This window comes from Dendropsophus ebraccatus, chromosome 4 (assembly GCF_027789765.1).
Source record: "Dendropsophus ebraccatus isolate aDenEbr1 chromosome 4, aDenEbr1.pat, whole genome shotgun sequence".
NCBI lineage: Eukaryota > Metazoa > Chordata > Amphibia > Anura > Hylidae > Dendropsophus > Dendropsophus ebraccatus.
In genome coordinates, this window is record NC_091457.1 from 69482651 (window position 1) to 69496368 (window position 13718).

General features: G+C 39.7%; 1 protein-coding gene across 3 annotated transcripts in view; it reads right to left on the minus strand.

Moving 5' to 3' along the window:
- WWOX (WW domain containing oxidoreductase) overlaps positions 1-13718 on the minus strand; it is an 819888-nt gene that overhangs the window by 630981 nt on the left and 175189 nt on the right. For all 3 annotated transcript variants that reach the window (XM_069966021.1, XM_069966022.1, XM_069966023.1), the window contains exon 7: positions 1406-1494. In XM_069966021.1, the coding sequence (XP_069822122.1) occupies positions 1406-1494 (89 nt within the window). The remainder of the gene's footprint in view (positions 1-1405; positions 1495-13718) is intronic.

Below are 13718 nucleotides of genomic sequence, written 5' to 3' on the forward strand. Positions count from 1 at the left end.
CATAATGCAATTTAAAAACAGACATATCTTTATTCTTTAGATCAGTCTGAATACAATGATACCTATGTTTACATACTGTAGGAAGTGAAAGCCTGCTTAACCAATCACTGACTAATATGCGATAGCCGCACCACAGCCAGTGACTGGCTGTCACTGTCAAGATGAGTCTGTCTCAGAAGTGGAGGCAGGAACGTTCAGCCGGGGAACCAAAGATGACATAGGACGACACCGGGGGAGCATAGAAAGGTAAGAATAGCCCACTTGTTATGTTCTCTGCCAGGGCAGCGATATATTAAAATGAATTGGGATACTCCTTTGAGTAGGGAATCTGTATCCCACACCTGTAGCTATTTCTCTTGCTGATCTTTTATACTGCATCTATCTTTCTTGACTCTCTCATTTCTCATGTCTTCTCTCTCATATTTATCTCTGTCTACACTTCCTTTTCAAGCACACAGTAAACTGTTAAATGTCACATACTTTGCATATAATGGTATTGTGTAATACAAAGTACTATTTGTCCCCATTTTCTCCCCATTCGAAGACGTCTGGAGAACTTACAGTGTGTGTGTGGTCTGGCTGCTCTCCAACATAGAACAGCAGGAATTAAAGCAGAAACAAAAGACAATGTAGTGTTTATTGACAGATGGATTGTCAGGTGAAAGCTCCCAAGTAGAGGCGAGGGGTATGCGATGCAGGAAGCCAAGAAAATAAAAACTCTCATTCCAAGATGTGAGAATGGTGTTGGACACAGAGGAATAAGAAAACATACTTTTTTTCCCCTATAAAGCAACAGAACTTCGGAAAGGAAACATTTGTAGGAATATAGATTGAGGTTTGTCCACTAGCTGTCCAAGTTGCTATTTAGTTTCTCAGTCGTCACTAAGAATTCCAAGACTCCTCAATGGAAATGCAGCTCATCTATACAATAATAAATCCATCTCTACCATAAAAACTTTGCAACTAGGCGGACGAGTCAATCAGGAGTCTAGGAAAATTAGAGATGAGTGAACAGCATTACCTCAAACATTCATCTCACATGTGTGAGACAACAGAAGTTCTATGTCACTGACCTTTCACTTGTTGCACTTAGATGTGACTGAGCAAGTGCAGTGATGATGCTTCACTCCACAGACCATACACTTCACACAAACTACATTCTGTCTCTTGATCACTGTTTTCTGGAACTGAAACAGTACTGGACCCCACTTATAGGTTGTTATATTTTGTCCAGAAGACCAGATCAGTATTTCCATGTTATAGTAGTAAGTACAGTATGATATTGTCATTGCTTTTTACATGCTATTGGTGTTTATTATACTAGCACCACAATCACTAAATAGGCCTTATACTTGCTTGTCTTTTGTAAAAAAAAAAAACTGTCATTGACGTCAGATGTACTTACAGATTTTTGCTTCTAAAGGCTTCAGCAAAGCTTTGCACACTGCGGAGGGAGGCAAGATCCAGGCACATGACTTCTATCTTAGCTTTGTGCTGCAATGCAAAAAAAAGTAAATGATAAATAACGTAAACTTGGATGAAGATATCAGATTACACTTAATGTGTTGTGGAATATATCCGAGTCCGCGTGCTTAATATAAAATGCCCACAGTGGGTGTAAATCACTCAAGTGAATGAGGGACGAGTGTTCACTGCCAGAGGTAGCATTGTAGCACTGCAGAGCGGCTGAACATAGTGCATAGGTGTCTAACAAGTTTATTAAAGGCTATGAATTAAAAACATACAGAGCCAAGGATCCTTCACTCTGTCAAGTAACACAATCCATCACAGAGCAGAAGAATGGATTAACCATTTCCTGCTAAACAGCTTATGAGATCCACATTATGGGATGCACATATGAAATCTCAGCTGGAAACACAGGAACGAACCTTCACTTCTTATCACGCCTAGAGTAGGCACATCCATAAGCTACCAAAAGTTGGTTTAGTTTACCCTACATAGGCCTTTTCTAGTCATCTCCATATCAGGTATCCATTATCCATCTCATATATAACATCTTTTCTAGTGCTGCTCTGAATATCACACTGCTGGTACTCTTAAATTAAGCAGTTGGGGCCAGTTCACACTGAGCAAAATCGGCAGAATTCCGTGGCGGAGCTCTCCGCTATGGAATCCCGCCTGTCTCAGTGTCAAACAGCGTGTCTACGGGAGGGCTCACACGCCTCTGCTCTCCACTTATTGACATGTCAGAGCCACAGAGAGCGGAGGTGCGCAAGCCCTCCCATATAGAGTGTTTGACACTGAGGCAGACGGAGAGGTCCACTACGTAATTCCGCCGATTTTGCTCAGTGTGTACATACCCTTGGGTTAAAAAGGTTCAGCGAGGCAATAAACTACAGGTGGCTGAAGTTCCCTGCCCAGTCATAGAGGTCGCACATACATAAAGCCAGCATTAAAAAAGCTAGCTGAAAATAAGAAAGAGAGGAATGAGGACATATTCAGGGTTACAGAAGTCCATGGCAGATTATGCTCCTCTCCATAGGATGCACTAGTTTATTCAGCTGCTTTGCCCAATGTGTTTCTTCTTCATATTTAACTATATATGTCCTATCTCTTTCTCTCAAATCTCTTTAATATCTACTGTAGGTATCTATGCATTTTTTTTTATCTAACAACCTACTACTGTCTACCTAGCTATATAAATGATATATATTGCTCCCTACTTTTATCATTTTAATCCATTTATTCACTAAATCTGTCTTTTAAATTATGAACAAACAACCATTGCCCATCACAATATGTAAAATAATTCTAAACCTCGGCAGGTAAAGCTCTTTCCCCTAAACATCCCATAGCGAAAGAGTGGTAGACAAAAGTGTTGAAGTATGACTTCACTTCTTGCATCTAGTGCTAATACAGGATCATGCTGTTATGACTCGGCAGCCTGGTTACAGCAATTTTCACTACAATTTTTTCTTTCTAATGTAAAACATGATTTATGGTAAACCCGGATAAAGCATGGATACATTTGCCTGAAAGATTGCAAGAAATGAGCAGAGCTACAATGAGTTGGTGCGTAAAAGCTTTCCCTGCCATAATACTTATTATAATGGCATATAAAATAGAAAAAAATAAATAATACATGACTACAGGTAAATTTATATGACAAAGAGTACTTCAGCACACACCATTACATTTGACAACCTTCGATTTCTACGCAGATGATGCCTCTTAATAAAACGAATTGGCATTTTTCCTAGTGCAGGTAAGTAAAATGCGCCTTTAAAAGGTGCTTTGGAGCACACAAGATGGCGGACACCCGCTTATTTAATTAATAACCCCGGCCTGAGAAGACATATGCATGCATCTGAATAGTGGGCTCCTTAGGCAAAAATATTTATAACATCACTTAAACAATAAACCAATTTGACTAGAACGAAAGAAAGTAGAATGGGTTAAAATGTGATTTACTGTATGAACATATATAAAACCAAAATAGGCTGTGTAGATTGCGTCCGTACAATGGTACACTTAGTACTATTCGGAAGCCATAGGTTCTCTATGTGTTGTCATTAGAGATGAGCGAACCGTGTTTGGGTTCGGGTTCGAGTCAATCCGAACCTGAACGTTCGGTATTTGAATAGCTGGGCCTGCTGAACTTGGATAAAGCTCTAAGGTTGTCTGGAAAACATACATACAGCCAATGACTTTATCCATGTTTTCCACATAGCCTTAGGGCTTTATCCAACTTCAGCAGCCACCACTAATCAAATACCGAAAGTTCGGGTTCGGATGGACTCGAGCATGCTCAAGGTTCACTCATCTCTAGTTGTCATATGATGCCATTGTGCAATACCATATAATAGACGTTATCCAGGAGAATCAATGCTTGTGCGTTAGAAAGCCTCAGTAATTCTGCATTGAATTGATTTAACTGGCCACAACTTTGCTATCCCTGGGTTTTAGTATAAATCCACAAAGGACGGGGGGTCTGGGTTACTGTACTGCTGTAAAGTATTAAAGGAGACAAAAAAAATCAAAAGCACTGAGAACAGCGTCTCGCGTTATACCGTTAGAACAGGGTATGGCCTCTCACCTTGGGCTTTATGCATATCTACCCAGATATTTGGATACACTCAATCTTCTAGCCGTAGGTACTGACTAGGGATGGTACGAACCGAGTTTGGTTCGGGTTCGTACGATCCCGAACCCTCGGTAATGATTCCCGCTGTCTGCCCGCACCGTGCAGCGGGCGGGTCCAGCGGGAGGACCGTCTGGAAAACTGGGATACAGCCATAGCCGTAGGCTGTATTCCAGTTTTCCAGTCGGTCCTCCCGCTGTATCCACCCGCTGCACGTAGCGGGCAGACAGCGGGAATCCGATGCCGAGCGTTCAGGTTCATCCGAACCCGAACCTCGGCGGGTTCGGACCATCCCTAGTACTGACCATATGGCGCTGCCTTAGCAAGGTTCTTCAGATGCAACGTAATAATTTTAAATAGCAATGTATTGTGCAAATGGTGCATACAGGATAACGCATTTCTGGGATTACCTCTTCATCATATCCCCCCAAAAATTTGCATATAAAGGTACCGCAGTGCTGGGTAAAAATACATGTGCAAACACATGTCGTTTAAAAAAAAAAAAACTCGACATGCCAAAGACATATAAAAAATGTTGATCAGTCTGGCTCTGAGTGTACAGACCCATACTGATCATCAGAACAAGCTAAGCACAGTCCTCTCCTGGCTCTGAGTCATGTGATGAGTCATTCTCCTAATGTACGTCTATGGAGCCCAAATGGTCCTCTTTATGCTCATGATTGGTACGAGTCTGAAAACCTAGACCTGGACCGATCAAAACTTTTGATATGTCTCTATGACCTATTAAAAGTATATTATAACAACAGTGACACTTTAAGCTTTGGCGGTCCAGGCATAATTAGAATTGTAGTTTTGCAACAGCTGAGGGGCCGCAAGTTTGACTTCCATGGTGTAGGGCATATACTAAAAGATAAGACGCTAAAAAAAACTTATATAGCATACTTGTATTTGGTATCTATGCTGTAAAACTTGTCACTTCTAAAGGAATGGGGACTGATGCTTTGACAGAAGGTTATCAAAACTGTACAAAAGTAAAAGGGGTCTAGTTACAAGTACAGTACTAGATAGTGTAAAGTAGTCTGAAAAGCTAAACTTAAGCTGGCCATGCACATGGGGTAATGGTCGGCTGAAATGGTCATTTTATTTTTTATGTGTTCAAGCACCTGATCATGTGACTTGATCTCATAACAGGATTAGATCAGGTGACCGGACCTATTCTTAGATATTATGGACTCTGAAATTGATAAGTACTTACATGCTCTGTTCATCACATACCTGCTGATATCACTCTCTTTATGTTTCTCATTCTTTATTATGGTGAATGCTTGCATGTAGTCAGTCAAACTGGCATGGCCTAGAGTGTCTGTGCTTTAGGCTGGCACAACCTCTCTGTCCCTCCTCCCCACCCTCTTCATCATTAGGAATGCTCCAGGCAGATTTTCTACTACTCATCACCTGTGTGAGCACGGCACATGGACTGGATCGTTAAGGCACCTGCGCAGTGTTCAAACAAGTGAGAAATAGGAGAACAGACACTGAAGGCCACACCAGTTTGACACAGGGCTACAAGTTTAAAAGTTGTTTTTCAGGACAATAACTGCATCACCTGCCGAACGGACACCAGGACAGATCATGGATTAAAAGCCACTATCCGAAGGTAAAAGCGGTTTGGGGGGGGGGGCAGATTGTGGGTACAGATTCGCTTTACGGCTGGGTTCACGCTATGTATTTTTGAGGCTGTATTTGGTCCTCATGTCAGGTCCTCATAGCAACCAAAACCTGGAGTGGATTGAAAGCACAGAAAGGCTCTGTTCACACAATGTTGAAATTGAGTGGATGGCCGCCATATAACAGTAAATAACTGCCATTATTTCAATACAACAGCCGTTGTTTTAAGATAATAGCACATATTTGCCATTAAATGACGGCCATCCACTCAATTACAACATTATGTGAACAGAGCCTTTCTGTGTTTTCAATCCACTCCTGGTTTTGGTTGCTATAAAGCCTCAAACATACAGCCTCAAATATACGTAGTATGAACATAGCCTAAAAGGGTATTCTGAATTATAACACATATCCCTCATCCTCACCTATGGTTTGTGGTGTTCTCGCCATATTAAGAAGCTCAATAGACAATGAATGCAGGGGTGACACACACACTCTTGTGACTTGCAGCTCCAATCAAAGCAAATACTCAAGTCCTCACCCTAAAGACCACAGAGTCCATAGGCTGGACTCTCACGCAATCTGATATTTATCACCAATCCCTGGAGTTCTCCCTGCTTGACCCCTAGTGGTTGTGACATCACCCACTACGTACTGTAATAATGCAGGAAAGTTTTCTGAACGGTCTTTGCTCTTTGACTGTGCACAGGCTGAGCAGCACAAAGACATCACCACATGGTGCTGGTTGGTTGAGGAAAGATGCTGGAACCAGAGCACAAGTATAGCTAAAATGTGAGCCTGACCCTATCTGCAAAGCACTGAGAATGTGTGTCAGTGAGGTCTGTAACAACAGCAGGTCAGTCATTGACCCTGTGCTAGTGAGCTTTATTACTATAACATGGAACACTCCAGGGACCTAAAGGGGCAAAAATGTGCAAATGGAAATAGGATTTACTATCCAGCAGTTAATGAAATGTTTGACCAAATATAGCAGGTTAATTTTAGGTTGATAATTTTGTATTGCTTGCGAATGATGTTATAAATAGCCCTTGGCAGAAAAAAGGTTTCCACCCCTGGAATAATTTATAAATCCATTAACTCTTTCATTAACCAGCTCTAAAAATATTTATCCCTACAGAAAAGACACCCACATCCCAGTAGACTAAAATCCATAATCATGAGCCTAAGCGCAGTCTGGAAAGTGTAGACATGAACTGTGCAATGCATTAATCCTTCAAACACTAACAGATGCTGGCAGGGATTTAGGCTGGAATGTATTTACAAAGTGACAAATTATGTTTTGTATTACACAGAGAAAGGAAACGCACCCACAAATAGGCTGATAAATGTCAGCTGCACTCAAGGCAAACGCTTCATTTTTATTGCACTGTAACCACATCTGGGCATTTTTGTTATTGTATTTTTTTTTCTTTTTTTATGGCAAGAGATTCAGTTATTTATTTTTCCTAGGGAAAAAAAAAGATCATATATGATATAAAGTAATAAGTATAGGACCACTGATGTTCCTGGGCAGCTTGCCCTACTGTAGTCCTAGGCAGCAGCTGTAAGAGAACAATATAAAATAGCCAGCATAAAATGCTGCGTAATAAAAATCTAAGTAAACATCTCATAAATTAGTATTACAACAATATCCTATAATTTAACATTACCTTAGTCCATTCATATTCAAACAATAAAACACTTGCGATGATATCACCAGCACAGCAAAAGGACAAATGAGCATCATAATTAATTCAGAGTTGTGCTCAAAAGTTTACATACCCCGGCAGAATTTTTTGCTTTCTTGTCCTTTTTTTTAGAGAAAAGATACAAAAACAAGTAGTTGGGTGAAGCCATTTATTGTCAGACCACTGTGTTTTCTCTTTTTAAATCCTAATGACAACAAAAAACCCTGATCGAAAGTTTAATTACTCTGGTGATTTTGGCCTGATAACAAGCACAGAAGTTGACACCAATGTGTTTGAATGGTTACTAAAGGTAACATCCTCATCTGTAACATGTTTCCTTGTTATCTGTATATGTATAAAAGCTGAGTGAGTTACTGGAATCAAGACAGACTCTTGCATCTTTTATCCAGCCACTGATATAAAACAGGAAAGGGGTACAGAAAGATATTCAAGGAATCGATGTCAGTCAGCAGTGATCAAACTGTGATTAATAAATGGAAAATCTGGGGCTCTGTACAAACTAAACCACAGTCAGGTAGTCCAACAAAAATGTCAGCTACAACTGCCAGGAAAATTGTTCGGGTGGCAAAGTAAAACCGACAAATAACATCAGCTGAAATACAGGACTGTCTGAAAACTAGCGGTGTTTCAAGATAAACAATAAGGAGGCACTTGAAAAAAAAATGGGCTGCATGGTGGAGTCCCCATAAGGAAAGATGAATGCAGCACGTTATCAGCAAATATTGGAGGGAAATATACTCTCATCATCCCAGAAGCTGTAGAGGGGACGTACTTGGACATTCCAAAACACAAGGACGACCTGTCATTGGTTACAGCAGAACAAAGTGAAGGTTCTTGAGTGGCCATTTTGGTCTCCTGACCTCAATATCATTGAGCCATTCTGGGGAAATCTCAAGCTCGCAGTTCATGCAGGACAGTCATGAATTTACAGGAACTGGAGGCTTATTCCCAAGAAGAATGGTCAGCTTTACCATCTAAGAAAATAAAGAGCCTCATCCACAACTACCACAAAAGACTTCAAGCTGTCATTGATGTTAGAGGGGGGGGGGGGGGTATGTAAACTTTTGATCAAAGTTATGTGGATGTTTTTGGTTGTCATTATGATTTAAAAAGAGAAAACACAATAATTTGACAATAAATGGCTTCACCTAATCACTAACCATTAGTGGGAAAAAAAGTTTGTGTGTTATCAGTCATATTCTCTGAAATAGGGACAAGAAAGTTCTATAGTTAGAAAGTTTAACCTTTAGAGGACCAGGCCAACTTAAATTTTTGCGTTTTCATTTTTCCCTCCTTGTGCTTAAAAGGCCATAGCACTTGCATTTTTTCACCGAGAAACTCACCTTATTTTTTGCGCCACTAATTGTACTTTGCAATGACAGGCTGAATTTGTTTCATAAAGTACACTGCGAAACCAGAAAAAATCGCACTATTCCCAGGCTTATAGCGCTTTTATCCTTTGGTCTATGGGGCTGTGTGAGGTGTCATTGTTTGCGCCATGATGTGTTCTTTCTACTGGTACCTTGATTGCGCTTATGCAACTTTTTGATCGCTTTTTATTACAATTTTTCTGGATTTGATGCAACCAAAAATGCGCCATTTAGCACTTTGGGATTTTTTTGTGCTTACGCAATTTACCGTGCGAGATCAGGAATGTGATTAATTTATAATTTGGGCGATTACGAACGCGGCGATACCAAACATGTTTATTTATTTATTTTTATTTATAACATGGGAAAAGGGGGGTGATTCAAACTTTTATTAGAGGAGGGGGCTTTTTAATAAAAACAACACTTTTATTTTTACTTTTACACTTATACTAGAAGCCTTCATGGGGGACTTCTAGTATAAGTGTACTGATCTCTCATACAGATCTATGCTGCATAGATATGCAAGATAGATCGATGAGATAGGCACATCGATTGCTTCCGGCTGCTGCAGCACGATCCTCCCCACTAGACATCAGGAAACAGCTGCATTAGCTGTATTAGCGGGCACGGCGATCAGACCGTGCCCGCTAATAGCCGTGGTCCGGGGCTACGAGCGGCACCTGGGACCGCAGCGGTTTAGAGCGCGGCCCCACTCTTAACACATGGCGGTGGCCCTGGACGTACGGGTACGTCCAGGGTCGCCTAAGGGTTAATGAAAGTTTTTTAGAAGTTAAATATTTAATCAATTGATGAACAGTAAGAAAATATTCTTACATTTCTTTACAGTTTTCAGTTATCTCCATGTGAAGCAAGAGACAAAATTGTGTCACAGGAACAGAGCATAGAGTGTGGGGAAGTGACATGAAAAGGGGTTACGGGTAAAAACCAACACCAAGCTCTTCTGCCCTACATGGAAAAATCAATACTTAAAAGGGTTCTATTCTAACCTGAGCAATGGACCTTTTCCCCTTATATGAACACCACTAGTAAGGAATGATGACATTCACATTCATAGTATTATTATTTATTTATAAAGTGCCCTTAATTCCAGAGTACTATACAAGCGATAGCGGTAACAATCAGAAACAATACAATGAGAGAACCCTAACACCATGACACCATTACACTCAAACAGCAGTAAGCAAAGTCTATTTAAAAGGAAACTGTCATCACTTATATATGTCACCATTAATGACTACTTCTTTCTGCCCCATCGGCTTGTTTTTATAGACATCTCCTTAAACTTAAACAGTTAAGACATCTATCCATCAAGACTGGTGGAGCAAGGAGAACCCTTGGAGGATCACCCCGATGACTTGTGCTTCCAGATCTCTTTAACCCCTTTATGACCGAAGGTCATTGATGCATGGATGTCCAGGTCAAATTGAAGCCATATTCCTCCTCGTCTTCTGAGAGCCATAGCGCTTTTACTTTTCTACCTATAGGGCTAGTTTGGGTGTCACTTTTTGCACTATGATCTCTAGTTTTAATTGGTATCATATTAGTATAAGAAAAAAATTTTGATTGTTTTTTATGAATGTTTTTCGAATATATAATAAAAAAAAAAATCAACAATCCTGTTTTTGTTTTTGTTTTTTCGCTTTTCATTTCCACTGTTCACTGTGTGCGAACAATATTGTTATATTTTAATAGAGTGGACACTATATAATATGTTTTTTTATATTTTTTTCAAATATTTTTATCTGTATAATTTGAAAGAGGGTAATATAAAGGTTTATGGTTTCATTTTTATTAGGGTTTATAAAAATATGTTTTAAAACTTTTTTATTATTTTTTTTTTACACAATTTATATTGCATATGTAAGTCCCTTAGGGGGCCATAGCATAGCATTCGTCAGTATTATCAGTGATCTGTACATATAATTTGCCTAAGTGTAGACTCTATGCGTAAATCGAAGATCTGACAGGACGGAGGTAAGTGGCTAACCCCCACTTGCCAGTACAAGTGATTGGGACCCCCGCAGCATGGCCCGATCAGTCAGTGACAGGTCCTTGTCCTATCACTGATCACCTTAAACACTGCAATCGCTATGCATCGCAGTGTTTAAGGTTGTTAATGACAGGCAGCTGCAGGACCGCGGCTGCCTGTCATTTACGATCGGGTCTGGGAACAGTAATGTGTGCAGGGCCCATCGCATTGAAACGGCCCTGCACACATTAAAACCCCTTCACAATCAGCAACGTTTATATAAATTCCTGCTGCACGGGGTGTGTGCAGCAGGAACATATATAGCCATATGGCTGATGTGAAGGGTTTTAAGGCATGCATATTATGTTTTGTTCATTTTTAAGGACCATACATGTCTAACTATTTAATTAAGATAAGGGGCCAAAGATTTAAGTTCATAAGATAATAGGGGCTCAACAGAATCCTATATCATGTGTAAGCTATGTCAGGTTATAGCATTCTATACTATAAGACAAAGTTTATAGACTAGGTTTAAAAGCTACAATAAAAAAAATGATAGATATAAATAGCGCCTCTTTTTAGTACATTTGTACATATTTATTTCTTGCATACCACTATATAATAAATGGGCATCAACATGTCAGTAGGTATATTTGTATGTGTGTGCAACCATTTTTGACTCACCGTGAAAGATAAAATTATACTTGCACTTTTTACTTGGTAGTTTAGTGCAATGTGATAGATCTATGGATCCTACTAACTAGGTATATCCAGTGGGCCAATAAAAATCCATGGATACCACATAGGTGAAGAATAAGGTTATGTTCCCACTTAATGTTTGGTCCTCGTTTTGGTAGTATTTTTATCAAAACTACAAGTAAAACTAACACAGAAAAAAACTGAAAGATATGCATCTTGTGTGTATGTTTAAAAAAATTAGTAAGCTTTTATGTAAAATTGTGAAAAAATAAGCATGTCTTTTTTTTTTTTTTTTTTTAATAGTTAAGGGTAATTTCTGCGTCCAACAAAAGTTTTGCTTATTTCCACAGTTCTGTGCCCCTTTCTTAAAGTGAAAGGAAAGGAAAAGTAAATCTATGGTAGCTCAGAGCTGGAATAGATTTCTGAGGTGCACACTTCATGTGTGTGCCTCTCTATAGATTCAGCCGAGCAGGCACAGGGGAAATTTCATAAATGTACAGCATATGAATGATTAATTGCACCCTTTTATGTCTACATTTGAAAAGTGTATTGAAGTGGTTAAAAAGGAACTCAAGTGAAAATGTTTTTCTTTAAGAAAGTTATATAGATTTGTAATTAACTTCTTTTAGAAAATCTCAAACCTTCCAATACCTGCAATGTCCTGCATGAAGTGATGTATTCTTCCTGTTCTCTGCCGCCACCTCTGCCGGAAACAGGAACTGTGTAGAGCAGGAGAGGTTTTCTGTGGGGATCTGCTACTGCTCTGGAAGTTCCTGACATGAACAGTGGCGGCAGCAGAGAGCACTGTGTCAGACTTCAGAAGTAATTACAAATCTGTATAACTTTCTGACACCATTTGAATAAAAAAAAAAAAATTAAAAAAAATCTCTGGCGTTTTGAGAATAAACTGTCATAATTGCCACATTTTTTTTCTCACAAAAAAACACAGGGAGACATTTAATACCTGGTGCTGGGAGATTTTTCTGGTGCAGATGGCCGATATAAGAATAATTTATTTGTAGATGGCTGTTCTGGGAATAAACTATTTGCATTTCAGCCACCTGCACTGCTTGTGCAGGAGAGGCGGGGATGGGGCAGAGCAATAGATGCAGCCGCACGCGGAAGGGTACATCCTCTGCACTGCATTTACCATTATTTCGGCATAAAAATGTCATTGAAATCCAAATGTGTCCAAATGTTAGCATGGAGTTAAAGAGAGTTTTCCAGAGAAAATTGATAGATGACCTATCCAGAGGAGTTGTTTGGCACCCGCACACTACACAGTCATTGGAATTTGTCTCTGTTCACTGCGTACCTGAGGTGTTGTGCAACTGCAGCTCAAGTCCCAATAATGTAAACAGGAGCTGAGCTGTAGTCACAGGTCAGCACCGCTCCACATTGAATGAGACAAACCCGTGGATAGCTCATCAGACTATATTCCTGGGAAACCTCTTTAACAGTGAGATTTTTTTCATATATGCAAATGGGCAACAAGTGCCCATGGGACAGAGACTATCGCCTCCAGTGCCCAGCATTTTCATCCCTGAGAGCAAAGAGGATGTCAGTCAATTACAATGGGGTATGCAGCAATAGTATATGGAAATGCTGAGCACTTAAGGCAATGGATTAAGGCATGTATTGCTGCATTACAGCATTACATGTTTCTCACATCACAAGCATAAGTTTGCAAATGTGTGTAGAAACAACTTCTCTTGATTAGTTTTACTATAAAAATCATGTGACAAAGTGCCTTGATGTACACCTGTTCCTTAAGTAAAATATTGTTGTACAGGTATGTTAGCTACTAAAGAGAAATATAACACCCAATAACCTAACCCCAAATAGTCTATGCTGTGTAACATATGATGCATTTATGGAGTTCATGCCATCTTTGACAATAGGAGTGTTGATAAATCTCTCTCATTGTGTGGGCATGTTAATTTGTTCCAAAATGACAAACCCAGCTCTGCTGCATTGACAAAATGTGTTCTTCTCCATCTGCATGGAAGTAATCACTTTCCCTTTTCCAACATTATGTATGTAAAGCAAAGAACTCCATAACAGTTCCAGTTAATGATTTCCAGCCCTTCACTTCCTGAGGGTAGGACTCTCATTTGGCACTGAAGGGGTGAAAGGATAATTAAGATGTTCTTTTTCTTTGCAAGGTTAAATAGTTATGTTCGGCAACTGTGAATAAAACCATTGGGAATAGTATCAAA